The sequence below is a fragment of the Delphinapterus leucas genome, chromosome 2 (assembly GCF_059928025.1).
Source record: "Delphinapterus leucas isolate spDelLeu-1000000601 "Yukka" chromosome 2, BTC_Dleu_Yukka2, whole genome shotgun sequence".
In the NCBI taxonomy this organism is placed as follows: Eukaryota; Metazoa; Chordata; class Mammalia; order Artiodactyla; family Monodontidae; genus Delphinapterus; species Delphinapterus leucas.
Window position 1 is genome coordinate 16689049 of NC_143130.1, and position 17414 is coordinate 16706462.

The 17414-nt window shown below is 42.8% G+C and overlaps 1 protein-coding gene across 5 annotated transcripts in view; it reads right to left on the reverse strand.

Moving 5' to 3' along the window:
• Positions 1-1063: 1063 nt before the first annotated feature.
• The window catches only part of NRP1 (neuropilin 1), a 138113-nt gene continuing 121762 nt past the window's right edge, over positions 1064-17414 (reverse strand). For 2 of the 5 annotated variants that reach the window (XM_089906470.1, XM_022580440.2), the window contains 5 exons: positions 13193-13330; positions 9431-9705; positions 8845-8941; positions 6674-6724; positions 1064-4611 (listed from right to left, as the gene is read on the reverse strand). In XM_089906470.1, the coding sequence (XP_089762596.1) occupies positions 4322-4611; positions 6674-6724; positions 8845-8941; positions 9431-9705; positions 13193-13330 (851 nt within the window). In that variant the 3' untranslated portion in view covers positions 1064-4321. The remainder of the gene's footprint in view (positions 4612-6673; positions 6725-8844; positions 8942-9430; positions 9706-13192; positions 13331-17414) is intronic. The other 3 variants (XM_022580441.2, XM_022580439.3, XM_022580437.2) reach the window with 2 other exon arrangements.

Consider the following 17414-nt stretch of genomic DNA (forward strand, 5'->3'; position numbering starts at 1 on the left):
GTTTACTCCTTCTCTCCTAAAATGATAGAATTGGTTAATGGGAACTTTACTGCTACTAAGAAATGGCATACGTGTGATAACGTGATGCTCTTATCTGTATCATCTTGCAATGTTTCTTTGGAATATTAAAAAAAAAAATGCCAGAGATCATCCTGGTCTCACTTGCTTCTTGGTGCTAAGTTGTACACAGTTTGAAGCTCCCTTCCCTCTGGCTTCTCAACCCCTGAGCTGAAAAGCTGCTTAAGACCCCTTCGTGGATAGAGTTTAGGGAAATAGAGCTAATTCTTGGCAGAACTGCTTTTCAATGCAACACAACAGCTCTATCACTGGGAAGCAGAAACATTATGGAATGCTACAAAATCCATCTGATTTGCAAAAAGATAAAGTGCAATCCAGCCCAAGTGGTGATTAATATGTTAGGAGGGAAGACAGGAGATGGAACAATAAATAATTTTCATGTTTGAAGTTAAATGTTTCAATCCTCGTGACCTATTTAATTCTTGACTTTGGGAAGAATTCTACAGTGATTTAGCTCATTAAACCCAGGAAGAAAAGCCTAGCTTAGCAGCTAACTAGGGATAAGAAATGGGTGAAAAACATGTATGTTTAAGGTTCCTCAAACAATGAAATAGAAAACATTAATCTATATGGCCCTTAGCGTTCTTCAGAAAGTATCTCTGGATTAATTCTGATAGACTCCTTGTAAGTCATCATGTTTTCTGGAAACACCCATGAGCATAAATAGAATTTAAGTTCAGTAAAGTGATTACCCAACTCTGGATCTTTTCTCTAAGCAGAGAGACCTAAAACTCCACTGAATAGGGAAAATGTCCTCTTCTTAGTTAAATCTTGGAAGATGCCAAAGGTGTCAGTGTCCAGAGAGAAGTAGGAATATTGATTCACTGGGAAGAGCTGTGCAGTGCAGTCCGCCCCTGTGCTTCAGAATTTGGTTTTCCTATAATCAGAGAAAGGTGAAGAAAGAACCATTAGCACATGGTGGGGATAAGGGGAGGCCAGTTGTGTTGCAACAAGCTTTTTTTTTTTTTTTTTTTTTTTTGCGGTACGCGGGCCTGTCATTGTCGTGGCCTCTCCCGTTGCGGAGCACAGGCTCCGGACGCGCAGGCTCAGCGGCCATGGCTCACGGGCCCAGCTGCTCCGCGGCATGTGGGATCTTCCCGGACCGGGGCACGAACCCGTGTCCCCTGCAACGGCAGGCGGACTCTCAACCACTGCGCCACCAGGGAAGCCCGCAACAAGCTTTCTTAAGGGTTTACTCTACTCTACCCTACCCTCTTGACTTTGTTTATTATTATTATTATTACCACTACTATTATTTTAGTCCCAGATGGAAAAGAAATTTTCCTAAGAATTACCAAGTAGCTCAACTTTGCCCTTTCTCAAAATTTAGCATAGCTGCATGCCTAAACACTGTCAGATTTATTATCTATTTACTACAAGAACAAAACTTACCAACAGATATTTGGGAATTTCATTAAAAAAAAAAAACTTTACTAAATGGAATATAGAAACATTTGACACAAGATTTGGAGTTGAAAATTTTCCATTTATAATGCCAAATTCTTTATGCCTTATCTTGACAAGTATCCAGTTTAGGTTGATATTCTTTCAGGGAATGTCTTCTTAATCTTCTCTCCTTATTAGGATATTATTTTTAAAAGAGAACTTTAAAAAATCTTGAAAGTTATTTGATGCTGGAATAATACCAATTTCTTTAACAATAACAAAGCTAATATAATAAAAGCCATCAGGTTTGGGATATTTTAGGAAAATGTTTAATTCAACTGTTTCTTTGGAATGTAGTAGTCATAGTTTGGAATTTAAGTTACAGTTCAGTTCTGTGTGGTTTTTTATGCAACTCAGTGTCTGAGAATACAAATGTCATTTAAAGTTAAGGCTTCGCTGTTCATTTTGAATCAACAATTTACAAGTGTCATATTGTCATAGAAAATAAAAATTTCTGTAAAAAAAATTTGCACAAAATTTTATGATGGTACAAAACATGAAGCAATAATATACCAGTAAAATGAAAACATTTTACTACAGAAAGTTTTATAGATCTCAATAAAGAAAAAAATATGTTATTTTACACCTTTTAAAATTACGAAACAATCTAAAACAATATAAACTGAACATTTTGTAACACTGCCTTTACAAATTAATAACTTTATAAACATATAATTTTTAAATATATTTATCAGTGCAAGATACTTTCAAATTTAAAGTTGCAGTATCATTTTTCCTTGGCTGAAGACAACTGTAAGTCTGTTGCCTTAAAGGTAAATCAAGTCTTAATGCTTTCATCCTGGTACGATTATAACGGCTGAATGGATGCCTCTGGGGATAAGAATCTATTCTTCTTTCATAGTGATCAATACTTTCCTGGAAACAAAAGGCATTCTCAATTCAATTAGACCAGGATGAATGGACTTTCCCCTCCGTGATGCAATGTGACTCCCACAAATACATTCGAGTGAGACCTACAGCAGTGCCGGAAGGGAGGAAGTTCTTACCTACAACGCGGCATGGCACAAATACACGGAAAACAACCAAAGCTTCTTTGGGTTAATTCAATGCTGCCTGATAAGATATTTACTTCTCTGTGCCATTGGAGGCTTAGGTCTTAAAAGCCCCAAGGCAGGCTTTTTGTTTGTGAGGCACTGGAAGTTTCTAGAAGCATTCATTCAAGTCTCTGTTATTTCAGGGTTGCTGCAGACTGAATTTTTAAAAACATTTGTTTTGACTTTACTCATTTTCTTCCCCTCTGTCATCTTAAAATACTTCATCCCCAGGCACCATGATTTATTGTCGCTTTCTTAAATTAACTGTTCTTTCTTCCACTTCCCTTATCTGACTCAATACCAAAACAAGAAGGCTCTCACGGGTCATTTTTGTGTATCTGGATGTAAAAATCTCCTGTTTTTGGATATGGGGAGAACTCTATTCCTTTGGGTCTCACTTGAAAGCCAATTAGTATTATTTCTTCTCTCAACTTATCACTATTTTTATTAAATGCAAACATTTCTATTGAAGATCATTTCGATTGGAATAGACAGACAAATGGCTTAGGAAAAAAGATACTGTCACTTTAACCAGTTAACAAGGAAACCAAAGTTAGACTTTGGAGGGCAAAGTTAGGAATTTCCCTTATTTATTTATTTTCCAACATAAAGTCTAGTAAAAGTGTTCGCCATTACCAGCAGGTTAAAGCTGCAAGTTTCTTTTCTGGATAATGGCAAATGCTTAAATCCTAAGAGAGGAAAAAGACAGAGAGATAGGAGAGAAAGAGTTTACATTTGAAAATACATTCCATATGAAAGAACAGTAAGAGGATATTGCAGCTTTATACAAAAGGGTCAAGAGACATGAAATTGAACTACGGAAAAAGCAGAACAATTAAGCCACGTTGCCAAATCTTCGGAGCCCTTGCCTACCCGGAGGCTGACATCTCACACTAAAATATACTTTCTTCTTAGTCAGTGGGCCACCAGGGTTTGATTCAAGAGGAGGGCTTTCACCAGCGAGAAACAGGGCGGGTTAATGTAACACAATGAGAACCAGTACAAACAAAAAGGCACTTGAGAGGACGTAGACCAGCCAGTGCCAAGGATTCTTCGTTGTGGTTGTCGGCATCACACCCAGTTGCCAGCAGTGTTTGGTGATGGCACAGTTTTCTGTATGGAGTTCACAGCACAAGGTTGAGTACAACGCTGGAAAACATCGAGGAAATCTGACGGTATTGCTTCGTAAACAGAGCTGACACGCTAGACTGGTACTGAGGCTACGGTACTTTAGCTGAAAACATCCTACTCCTTCTTTGCCTATGCACAACGCGGGCGATGATACACAAGGCCAGCTTCAGGAGTCCACTGAAATGTGGTTACTCGAATATATTCTGGGCACTGGGCTGCAGGTAGCATGTCCGTCAAAAGGGCCCCACTGAACACACCTGGTGCCAGCATCTTGGATTTTGCAGTTTCCGAAAAGAATCCAGAAGAGGGAGAGAGAGAGAAGGGAAAGGGGAGTCCAAATGAATTATTAAGTCAATCATACTTGGTCTCAACACCAGCATTTGATTATTCAAAAGAAACCAACAGAAGGAAGCTGACTGTACAGGATTCCGATTGTTAACACAGCTAAGTCGTTCATGTCTGTCGGCCGAACTCATCGAAGCTCCTGAGAAAACCTGGCTTGGCATCATTAACGCACTTCGCAGCCCGAACAGTGAAAGATCAGCCGGTCCCCAGCTCAAGCTCTGTCCTCCGCTCCACTCTCCTGCTCGCCTGGTCACCTCTGTCTGCCTTCATGCCTCCGAGTAAGTACTCTGTGGATTCAGTTTGTCTTTTTTCAACTTCACGCCATCCACAAGTTCGAAGTTATAGTTCTCCAGGGCAGATAAGTTTCTTTCCGACATCCCGTTGTGCCAGCAGGCACAGTATAGCACGACCCCGCAGACGGCGCCCAGGAGGACGCCCAGGGCGCTCATGGCGATGATGGTGATGAGGATAGGGTCCAGGGTCCTCAACACGTTGCCCGGCTTCCTGGAGATGTTCTCATCACCGTCTCCCGTGCCTTGGTATCCTGGGGTGCTCCCTGGGGAGAACAACGAAATTGGCTCCATGAGCTGCCAACGTACCAGATGACAGTAGACAGAGAAACGGAGAAGAAGGAAAGAGAAAGGAGTGAAGCACACGTCCGGACTGGGCTGTCCTCCCCAAGAGCCTGTGGGGGATTTCTGCAGCGGGGGTTTGGCTCCCCCATCGCCAAGAAACACCAACGTTTAGGTTTGACTCATTGCTGGGAATTGAAGGTGGGAGGGAAGGGTATTGGGTGTTGGTGCTGCGATTCTGACAGGAAGCTTAGCGCATGGAAACCACTGACTCTGGGTAAACAATCAGGGTTCGGTTCTAATCTAATTCCGATTTCATGCAGCCCGCCATCTGTGAGATTGTAATCTGTATTTATCGTCCTTGGCCAGACAAGAGGTCTGTAAACTTTGCAAAATGCTTCGTCACACATTTGTCTAGAGGGGGATTTAATCATTCCTGGCGCCTCTGCCTGATCCCAAAACCCGGCACGAGGAACCCGCCCAAGCTGTCCTTCAAGTTTCCTCCTTGAGTCAATGGTGGTTTCACTCACGAAGGAGAGGGCTTTCGGAAGGAGGAGGGCACGCCTGCTGCTGACGTTTAAAGTGGCGTATGGCTCCAGTCTAGAAGCTGGGTCAGTGCTGTGACGAATAGAACACATTTAAGAATCAGCATCTCTGCTGCCCTGGTGGTCTCGCTGCAGATGGTCACACAGCTCTGCGCTCGGGCACTGGGGAAATGTTTTCTTTAGAGTGGGACACGAGAAGTTACTAACATGGGAGCTTTGCGTCTCATTACCTGGGACTAGAAATGAGACGAAAATGTCAATGTGCAACAGGCCTGGTGTTTACTTAATGGTGTTCTGATCAACAGGGATTCCAATCAAAGAAAACTAAAAATATGAGACGCAAGTCCCTAAATAGGGGGAAACAAGCCATAGGGACAATATTAATGTTCTCTCCCTTGATGCAGCATTGTTTTGAAACAACCTCTAATAAAGTTTACAACCCAGCGTGGACTACGTAACTAAGCTAAATGAGTCACGTGTTAATATGACCAACCGCAGACATGGGGCCATCAAGTCCAAGTCTGGCTATAGTAGGTCCACATTTCTCGTGGCAACAGGTGCTGCTGTTGATGCATAGGGCACAGAACCGCCGGCAGCAGCTGTAAGTGACGCCGGGGCAAGTGTCCAACACCACCACTGCTGGCAGGAGGCGCAGAGACTTCTGGGAATAAAATAATATCAGGCAAGGCCTAACTCCGACCAAATGCCTTGCGTTGGATCACAAAGCAGTGTTCAACGAAAACACGCATTTTCGAGTTAATCAGTCTGAAGTCCGAGGCTACCAGGTAATTTGCTGTGTTACTTAAGGCCAAGCCACTGCTCTGAGTTTCAATCTCCTCATCTGTAAAATGGGGATAAATACACTCAGAGAGCGGCTGTGAGGATTAAATAACTTATGTAAAGCGACTGGAACATACTAGCTACTCAATAAACCCCCATCAGCATCGTCAGCATCATTGTCATCAATACTGTGATCATTATCGCAAAACGAGGGTTTCAGTAGAGGAGGCTGGGAACAGATGGCCCAAACAAAACAGATTATCACAGAAATTGGGCTCCCGGTCTCTAAAGATTATAGCTGGATATAAACCAGGAACAAGAATTTGGGCTGGTTTCAAATTATTATATGAAAATTATTGCAGGTCTTTGGGTAAGAAACAATCTTCACTAGTTTCCTGTGCCCATAGTTACAAAATGAGAGTGTTTCACATCATTGCCCTCTGGGTCCCCTCTTGCAGCTCAGGCAGGGAATGGCCAGGGTAGCACACGTCCCCAGGGCTCACCCCCCTACACAGGCTGCGCCTCTTACGGCGTGAGGCTCCCAAGTCTGCAGAGCAGGTAGGAGAGGGCACTCTGACGACAGCCCAGGCACAGTACCGCGATGCGGGTGTTTATTTCATGTGAGCTGCTTTGATACACCAGAGTTCCAGAAAGCTTCTTCAGAAATCTACTGAAAGCCACAGTAAAATATTTTAAAAATCGGTCAGCAAGACAAATTTACCTGTTTCGTCGATTTTACTTTCCGGGTTCTTTTTATCCAGGTCTGCTGGTTCTGACAAGTCAAACAAAATTGAAAGAGATATTTGAACTGCCAACCAAATACAGTACACACAAACTACATAAACCTTTACACACACACACACACACACACACACACACACACACACACACACACACCCCACTAATGGCTCTGCTGGGTTTCCTTTGGAGTTTTTAGTACAATCTGACCCCACCAAGTAACTGGAGAGCTATAGAGAGGCAATGTTAAATGACTAGGGAATTGGTGTCAGATCTAAATCCAGGAAGCACTGCTGGAGCAGAGTGTGTTGTCTTAGGAGAAGAGCAGGGAGGAGGGAAATGGTTTTGGCATTTGGAGTGTGGGGAAATCTGGTGAAAATAGAAAACAGAAGTGGAGTTGCACATATGGCTACCATCCTGTGCTTTTGTAGATAACTGCTTCGTAAGTGTTAGTCAGTTTCTCATATGGTATGTCAGCTCATTAAGGCCAGAGATTGTGTCCTGTGTCTTACCAAAAAAAAGAAAGCATCTGGAGGGAGTGGAGTTCTGGTATCCCTTATGGTTATGAGTAGAACACAGGGACCTGGTTCACTTCTATGTCCCCAGCATTTAGAACAGTGTTCAGAACATACGCGGTGACTCAATAAATATTTATTAATGCATGAATAATTAACAAAGAGCTGATAATCTCCCAGCATCCATGGCTAAATATTCAAGGAAATATATCTGTCGAATAATTGTAGAATTATCTTAGACGCCTTTTCATTGTTATAGCAACACAAAGTTTTAATGGTGCTTTAGCTGTGACTTTAGCTGTGAGTATAATGCCCAGCAGTAAGCACAGCTAAGTAGATGAGTCACATGAAAACAGAAAGGCTCACGGACTTGTCTTAGCTTCTATATATTCACTGTAGCACTGGGATGCTGCTTTGCACATAGAAGGTGGTCAGTGAAAACCTGTTGAACCAGATTGGATGTATTTCTTGGTTTCAGCTGGTAGAGCTTGCTCTCCCATTCCAAAAACATCACCATCAACCTTCTCATCTTGGAATAGGAAAGCAAGCAGTACGTGCCCTGTGTAACTGCATGAAACATACATTTTAACAACTGTGTAGACCTGGATGTGGGGAATTTGTAAAGTAGCTGCAACTTAAATATTAAGCCTTATTTTCTGTGAAGATCTGCAAAGTACTGTGGCAGGAAGCAGTCTTTGGGTAAGACTGTCCTCTTTTTCCCCCCCAATTTCTTCAATCAACCCTATCAAATTATTGCCACTTTAGGGATTACGTATATCCAATACATTGTATAATAAAAGCTTTGTAAATTGCCGAAATGACCAAAAACCCATTATAGCCGACAGGCCTCCTTTGTCTTAAATTTGCCCAATAGGGTTATTCCATTTTGTTATAATTAACATCCTATTATATAATGATATATAACAAAAGTTTAAGTGTAGCAAATGGAGCTTAAGACTAATTACTGTGCTATTACATTGCCATTAGTGGTGCTATTTATAATTATATATCGAGAACTGGGAGAATGAATTGGTTTCCTATGTCAGACTCTTACTCATATACACCAGACCGATGAAATCCATAAACTCTGAAATACTAGGCAAAGTCTCTAAATTTCCTTTATTCTTTTGAGTCAACTCAACTGTTTTTAGAGTCAGAAACATCTACTTATTTGTAATAAAGCGAAGAATGATGGTGTCTATGATTCATTCACATTGTAATCTTCATTAAATCCACTGTGATAAAGAATTTCAAAGGCCTGCTGCTGTGGACACACTCAGATATTTGGAATTATCCAGCTGTCTGAGTTTTCCGCTTCTCATCACAATGTTTAGGCATGGCGTACACAGCCTGGAAACTGTGAGCTTCTTCTTTGCTATGATCTTTGGATTGCATATTATTTGTGTAGTTTTGTGGGTACCAACCAGATATTCTAAGTGAACCAGGTTAGATAATGGGGCAGCTAAAGGTAGACTGACCTGGCCTTATGCCCTGTTGCACCAGACCATGCGTTCTATAGGATGTGCTTATAGCCCACATTAAAATTCGAGGTCCAAATGAGCACGACAAAGACCATTCAGTGGAAAGACACGTGCCCTGAGCAAGCACTGCTTTCGTTTCTACAGCAACCCATACTTACTTGTGCAGTCCTCTTGAGGGATGTGGTTATTGATACTGATGTCATCCACTGCAATCCCGCCAAGGTTGCCTTTTCCGATTTCACCCTCAAAAATCACCTAACAAAATGAGATCGTTTTCACAGTATTTAAATGTTGGGTCCCAGATAACAGTGCTTACAAATGCTTGTTCAGCTCAAGTCACAGAACGTAAATGAAATTCGTGAGATTTCGAATGATCACACGATTTGCTCTTCAATCCATATTAACTGCTTGGGGATGGCATAAAACTTCTCCTCACTGTATCTTTGTATGATACAGAATTTAAAACTGGAAAAAAGCAGCAAATTAAAGGAATGTTCATTGTGACAGCCCCAAATAATTATTGAGTAGCATTTTCCCTTCTTCCTCAGCAGTCGGTCCTATGTCTGTAATCTAGGAGACTGTGAAATATGCTACTGAGATTATTATCATTGCAGCAGTATCTCAGGTTCACGAAACACCTGAAATAAAATTTGGAATTTTTTCTGCATCTCATTTGCATAACTTTCAAATATTACCCCAGAGACCCCAAAACAGCTATCCGCCCCATCCTAGAGAAGGGCCCACCTGGTAAAGTTTCAGGGATTTATGCAGCAGGACACGCCCCTCTTTCCAGTGGTCCCCTTGGTGTCCGATGGCCATCCAGACCAACTGGTCATATTCCTCTGGCTTCTGGTAGCGCAGTTTGACCCTCAGCGTGCCCACGTGTGAACCAGACATGTGATACCAGAAGGTCATGCAGTGGGCAGAGTTCTGGGAATAAACCACAGGGCTCACCAGGCGAGCCACTTTGCCTTTCTGGTTTTCATCAGCTTGGGAGTAGATGAAGTTGCCATCTCCTGCTGTGACAAAAAGCTGTGTTAAAGAGAGTGGCCAAATGGATGAACCTTTGTCTCTTTTCTATCAAGTTCTGCTACTCAAACCTTCTCTCCTGGGCTGAGCACCAGAACCCAGTTGTGCAGGGGAAGGGAAAGTGGGCAATAGATGGAAACCTCATTGACACTGGAGGCTCTGCTCTCAGCTTCTGTGAAAGCACGTTTGTGACAGAGGCTGTAAACAGCGCTCGTCTGACACCACGTATCTGGAATGCACTGTCACACGGACACGGGCTATGACTTGTGTTGATCTCTGCACCATTGCAAGCAGATTGGATGCACAGGAAGACCTATTTTCATGCAACTTTAAGATTGCTTCAGCAGCACGCACGTGAACACAGACACTAAATGGAAACGTTTAGATGTATTCTTATCTATTTACCATTGGAACAGGTAGACTTCTGGTTGATGATGCTTTGGTCACTGTAACTGCTTGATAATAAAGCTGCAGTTTGTCCAAATAATCTGGCAATCTTTTTCTTTTTTTCCGCCAAACTTCGATTCTTTTCCCCTAGTTTGTTTTAATGGCTTTTAAATTCCTTAAATACACCTGAGAGCCTGAAACTCAGCTGTGAGCCCCGCTTCTGTTTGATGTGGGCTTCTGGTTCCAGGAGAGGTGAGGCTGCATTTCTGAGGCTTATTAGAACCTGCCATTTTGGCAACGGAGATGCTTGCCGAGCTTGGAGGACTAACTCCTGGCTCTGCTGTTAATGACCCCCTGTGGGAGCACTGCCTTCTGCCACCACCTGGTCTAAACACACAACTCGTGTTTCACTGTTTGCTCTGCAAATAGCAATGCTACTGTAACACCGCACCTGCTGAAAATATGCACCTGATGCTTGAGCCTCAGCGGGCAGCAGGATGTTCGGTGTGCTGCCCCAGAGGCTGGTGTGCTTGGGAGATACTCTTTCACTGCGTGTACGTGGGCACATCCTGAGTCAGCAGCGTCCAGGTGAAGTGGATGTGTCCTCAGTCGCTTTCCTCCCTCACCTGGCTGCTTGTCTGAGATGGCTCCCAAGCACTCTTAATAAAACCGGTGGGCGGGGAAAATGAAAGGAGGGTGGAAATAAAAACCATGGCCCCGGCAGTTATGTGTGATGCTCTGGACCACGCAGACTCAAGTCACCCCTGGGGTTTGTTTCCTCCCACTGATTTACCAAATGATGCTCACCTGTCCGTGAGCTCACCTGTCTATGGTGCCACTTCACTCAGCCCACCAAGACGGGCTGGTAAGACATGCCCCCATCTTGCTGCTGCCCCCCGTCCCCGATCTTATGGAGAAGAATAACGTTGAGGATGCTTAGCTTAGATGGTCCCTGAGTCAGGCTGCTTCTCTGGCCCCTCCTGTGCTGTCTTCTGCCACTGTTGCTCCCCCGGCCATTGGACACCCTCATCCCACTGCGCTGGAGCCGTTTCCCACCCAGAACCAGACTGTGAGCACCTCGAGGGCTGGGTTCCCTCCTTTACACCTGAATCTCCAGTGCCCCTCACTGCATCTGCCATGTATGCGGGCGGCTCGATAGCATATGTGCAATGAAGCAGAGGAAGATGCGGGTTTCGGAAATCCTCTGAAAGGAGGAACATAGCTTCATTGTTAGAGGTCAAATGCAGAAAAACATGTGGGATTCCTTTGATAAATCCAAAATTGGGCCACAGATAGTGTTCATTTTCTGAAATCTCCACGTTAGATTTGCAAAGTGGCGCACGTGATCTGTGGCAGGCTGTGTGCGTGCGTCCTGTGTGGGGGGGCTCTTTTCATTCAGACTTTTTCATGTTAACAAGTTCCTGCCTTTCAGATGTCGGGCTCACCCATCTCTCTTGGCAAATGATTGTGTGTCTAGTGCTGCGGGGGTTCCTCCTGGTTTGGGCAGACCTGGCATCACTGCCAAGTAAATCGGGGCGTCTGGGAGGACAAAAGAGACCAATCCTTCTGAAGGAATCGCACTTCTCAGCCGCTAATCTAAGACAAGCCCGCCTTTTCTGACACTCCAACACATAAAGTGCTGATGTCTCTCCTTTCAGGGATTTTATCACAGCTCTGGGTCGGGGACTCTCTCTCCGTTTTCTCAATTAGCACTGTACTTCTGCAAGCCTTTTAGCTTTTCTCTCTGGCTAACATAGCTTTTAACCTCCTTTGAATGTCAGATCCTACTGAGCCATTTTGCTTCACTTCGCATCAAATTTTCCACCATTACTGCCTTCGTTTCAGCTAATTGCATTTGGTTAATTTGATGCCATTTCTATGTACAGTGCCATTTACAGTCAAAGTATTTTAAGTTTTCTAAAACTGCTTGTCTTAAGATTCAATTGAAAGTGTCTCAGAATTGAAGGAGTCCAATTTTATCCAATTTCCTTGTCATTCTTATTAGGAAAGGAAGTAGCTGTGATGGAAAGAGGCCTATTCAACCTACTTAATGGTTGTATTCACAGGGGAAAAAGTGAACAACAAAGTGGGAAAGGCATGAAGTACCCTTTGCCTGTCCGTCGGCCCACTGGCCCACTCACCCCAAGCACAGGCATGGGGAAACTCGGCTTAATGAGATTTCTCAGCACCAGCAAATGCCCCTCTGGGGTCTCTTTTGGGCAACATGACTTGAGGAAGCAGTCCTGTCGGTATCACTGATTAGAGCAGAAGTTTGTGGGGGGTGTGTGTATGTGTGTGAGGGTATGCATGTGCATTTTTCTGCAGGGCACTGATGGTTCTTTATTCCATATTTCAAGTTGGGTGATAAAATGACTCGGAGGAAAGTGGCTGACGGCTCCCTATGTACCCCAACCCTAATTAATCTTAGAAGGAAAGTAAGACAGGAGGTGAGGTGGGTTGAGGTGTGGCGAGGTTTCTATCTGCTCAGAGGGAATGGGCTACATTTACAGTCTTCCTCAAAAGAACAAGATTTCTACCCTTACCCCAATCCATTTCCACTTCATGGGTCAAGAGAGTAAGCGTTAATAAGCTCACTTATGGTTTCTGCAGCTGCAAAATAACTGAGATGACACCATCTATGGTGGTGTTTGGACTTGCTTCCAACCAATCCAGAGTCAGGATGCTAGAGATAAAATAAGACTCGTAGGATCTGATGGTTGTTGAAGTTGGGTTATGTGCAGAGAGGGTTCATTTTGCTATTTCTTTTCTACTTTTGAATACATTTGAAATTTCCCATGAAAAATGTTCAGAAAAAGTAGAAAACAGGTATTAATTCACACACACTGGTTTGCCAAGTTTGCTATTTTTTCAGAGGGGTCAATGAGTTGCCACATTTAATCAGTATTCTCTACAAAGTGGCCTAAGGGAATCTCTACTAGGGAAGGACATGATGTTAATTCCAGAAAAGAAAAGCAAAAGTGAATGCTCTGTAGTATTTTCTAAACTCCCTAAACTCAGAGACCCATCAACCCTCCACAGTAACACTTTCTCTAATTCAAAGAAATGAGGCCACAGTGAACCCTCCGTTACCTGTGTGATCCTGAATCGGTCCCGTCTTGCTGGTCAACACACTCCATCTGAGCTGCACGTGACTGTCATGCTCCCAGTGACAGAACGTCTTATGAGAACCCCAGCCAAACTCACAGTTAAAACCATATGTTGGAAACTCTTCAGTGGGTGGAAAGGAAAAAAATAGAGACAAGCAGAGAAAGACACATTTAATCATTTAGGTCAGAGAGGTCCTTAATTCGTTCATGGAAAGCATGATTTACATAACTTCATGTCTGTTTGAAAATTCCAGGAAAGCCACAAAATCCAGGATTACCACGAAACTCAAAAGATGCATGGAGAAGTCCAAATGCTTACAACATCATATTTAGTAACATTTAAAAATAATTTTTTTTTTTTATCCAGCTCAAAAAGATTATGGACTGCCTGTCAAATTGCTACATAAAATTTCCAGGAAGGTTACCTTCCAAAGCATGTATATTACATGTATATTATGTTAGCATTCTCCCTATTTCCGCAATACTTAATATGAAAGATACTCTGCTCTTGAGGATGAGTCATATAAATTGATATCCACCAATGAAAAGAATCTTAATTAGAGATTGACCCATGAACCTCAAAAGTCTAGCAACGTGACTTGGCTGAATATCTCACCCTGGAGGTTATTTGTATTCTCACCACACCAGCTTATGCTTCAGGTTTTTACCGACAGATCTCTGAAGCATTTCATAAGATTATTTTTTACTTCTGTGCTTTATATCAGGTCAGGTAATTTTAACTGGAAGCCTCTGCTGTTTTACTGAATTTTCAGATTTGCCCATAAATTGTTTGCCCCACTTAAAACCTCAATGTAAAGTCAAGTAAAGCCAAAGCATACTGGAATAGGTACCCACTTGTATATTTTGTAACGTTCAAAATGCTTCCTTTGGAATCTAAGATGAAAGTATGAAGGGATTCTCAGGAATGATTTGTGTGTTCTACAAGGTGCTCTTTGGCTATGGGTTTTTTTAAACCTCCATAGCCTTATTTTTTTACTCAACCCTTTTTTTTGGGAAATTGGTTAACTTTTTAAGAATGGGGAAAATGAAGTCTTTGATGCTTGGATCTTTGGGGGGGTAAACTTGAGCTAACAATAAAAAATAATCCTAAAGATAAAATTCTCTTGCTTCTGCCAGTCCACTCGTCCCCCGAATATACAATAAAATTAAGCACACAATAGGGGCTGGTTTCTCTAATGAGGGTCATTGCTTCTCACTGAGTTCAGGTGTCCACAAGATGGCAGCATTGAGACGAGGAGGAAGGTGCCTAGGGCAGCTAGCCAACTGATCTAAAAAATAAAGCCTCAAAACAACTTCTCTGTACAATAAGGGAAGTATAGTATTATATGCTGTGTTAGGGTCAGGCTGAGAGCCTATCTCATTTGGATCTTTTCTTTAACTTTGTCTAAGCATTTAACACAAATATCTTGCTTTCTTCTCCGAGTCTGGGCTCCCTTGCCCCTCCCCCACTTCAACAATGGCAGGAGGGATTGTAATGGAAAGGTTTATTGAATAGATAAGAATGAGTTACTTTGCATTTTCAGTTTCCAAGGAACTCTTTTCAAATGCTAATGTGAAATTTGGAAGGAAGGCACCACACGCATTGTCAAAACTGAGCAGGATGGATTCTCCCATCCAATGACAGTGTGACCTGCCAAAGGATTCACAGGGACAGCTGGGAAAGTAAACCTAGTAAGTCACGTGATGTGTATAACGTGAGCGCTTTCAGTTCGGGCAAAGGGCTGTATTTCACAGCAGTAGTGTCATTGGAGAGATAGATTTCATGCCTAGTCCATCATAACCATGAAATAGGGCTTCTTAAAGCATGAGAAACCCTCTCCAAAATCTGCCCCGCTTCTGTGCAGCAAGACTGAATTTTGCAGAAGTAGTGGTCAGCTGAACAGTGACAGAATGGTTGAACAACCTTGGATGTCAACGCCCACAGCCCCGAAAGGTACTGTTGTGTAATCTCGTGTTAGAAAATGTTAATATGGGAAAATGTTAATATGTGTGTGGTTCTGGGGGTCTCTACTTAAATGTTATTTATAAGACATGCACAAAGAGAAGGGCAGTAAGCCATTACAGCATACACATCTCTGGTTATATTTGCCTTGTTAATACCTTAAATTTATTGTATAATTTACAGAAAACCATACTATCCGTAATTTGGCTATTACTATTCTGGCGATGTCATAAAATATAAGAACTCGGATATTTTTATCATGGCCAGGACAGAGGATGGCTTTGCCTGAAGGAGTAATTCAGGCACTTCTGCTCCAGTGAATGGAAGTCAGCCTTTATCTTCCACTGTTCTTCCCAATCTACGAATTTAACATGGAGATCTGCTCTAACTACTCTTTTATCTGCTTGTCCCTATCACATAATTCATAGCAATCTTGTTAAATTAAAATAATTTTTTTTTTTTAATCAGTACCTTTTGTGGGGGATGGGTATGGAGTCAGAATAGTTCAATGTTGAAGATTCAAGCCTGGCTAGAAAGGCTATTAAACACACACAACACACAAAAAATTTCCAGAAAGGAAAAAAAAAAGAGAGAGAGAAAGAAAGAGGAAGAGAGAAGGACAGGAGCAGAGGAGAAAAGGGCAGAGAAAGAAAGAGAAAAAAAGCAAATGGACGAATGAAATGTGTATATAGGACTAAGTACGTGTGACCTTTCAATCTTCAAAATATTACCCAGGCCCTGTGGCTGCACAATTCTCATTAAATTCATTGGGAATAATCTGGCTAAATCCCTTCTTGACTCTTCAAAATAGCAGGAAACAATATTCTGCACTTAAATTTATAGCCCCTGTGAGCCAGCACCAGCTGCGCCTGGTGAACCCAGTTTGCCCAGAGTTAGATCGTCGTTAGCACCATATACGTACAAGGATTTAATTTTTAAATCTGGTCTTCAAAACTTCTATTGGGTATGCAAGCTTGCTTACTCATAGGCTGGTCTTGCAGTGGAAATAAGTGGAGGTGCCTTGGTCAACGCAACCATGGGTCATGAACATACTCTGAGCTGCTCCAGTGGATGTTTGGGGATCCCTGGAGGGTAAGAGGCTTCACCAGGGGGAGCTGGATTTAAAATGCAGGGTTTCTCATCAGTTCCTGGCAGAGCATTTAAATAGGCTTTTATGCATCCGATTACAACCCAGACAGTATATGAATATTATATGCCCAATGAATGTATTATATTGAGAAGAATCCTCAACATGAAGACTTCAGACTCTGCTTGTATCTCTAGTGGCTTCAGCAAAATCAGATGGTGATGCAAGTTTAGGGTCTGACTTGCTGCTGCTCGTCAAGGTGCCTGCAGGACAGTGGGGATCCAGGTATCAGTCGGTTCATCTGACCATGGGGTGAACACCACGGTTAGACCTGATCTCTGAGCACTGGCTCAGCCAGGAGGTGACAATGAACGGAACTCCTCAAAGAAGCTCAGACAGTTCACGATCCATAAACGAAGATCTAGAGAGCCAGATTCATGACTCAGACAATGGAAAAACAGGAAACCAAGGCAAGTTGTAAAGGACTCTGGGCTGACTGTAGAACAGACAACCCCACCAATAAGCCCTGTGGTCCCGTAATAGAAAAGAACAAACCCTGGTGGCGCAGTGGTTAAGAATCCGCCTGCCAATGCAGGGGACATGGGTTCGAGCCCTGGTCTGGGAAGATCCCACATGCCGTGGAGCAACTAAGCCTGTGCGCCACAACTACTGAGCCTGTGAGCCACAACTACTGAGCCCACATGGCACAACTACTGAAGCCCGAGTGCCTAGATCCTGTGCTCTGCAACAGAAGCCACCGCAATGAGAAGCCCGCACACCGCAATGAAGTGAAGCCCCCACTCACTGCAACTAGAGAAAGCCTGCGCGCAACAATGAAGACCCAACATAGCCAAAAATAAACAAACAAATAAATACATTAAAAAAAAAAGAACAGAACCATATTATAAAAGAAAAAAGAAGAAGAGGAACAAACCTGACTGCATATTGGATCTATTCCTTTAGCTCTAACCCTGTGCTCTCTTGCGGGTGCTTAGTCTTGTTGGCTCTGCACTTTTGTAAAAGAATGTTGCCTATAGCCTGAAGTATACAGGAAAGCCCATTCTCAAGGCTGACCTTTAAAGGTATTACACTTTTCCATTCATATAGAAATAAAAAGTTGCAGAATATAAAATAACAATTGTCTTGTTGGGGGTT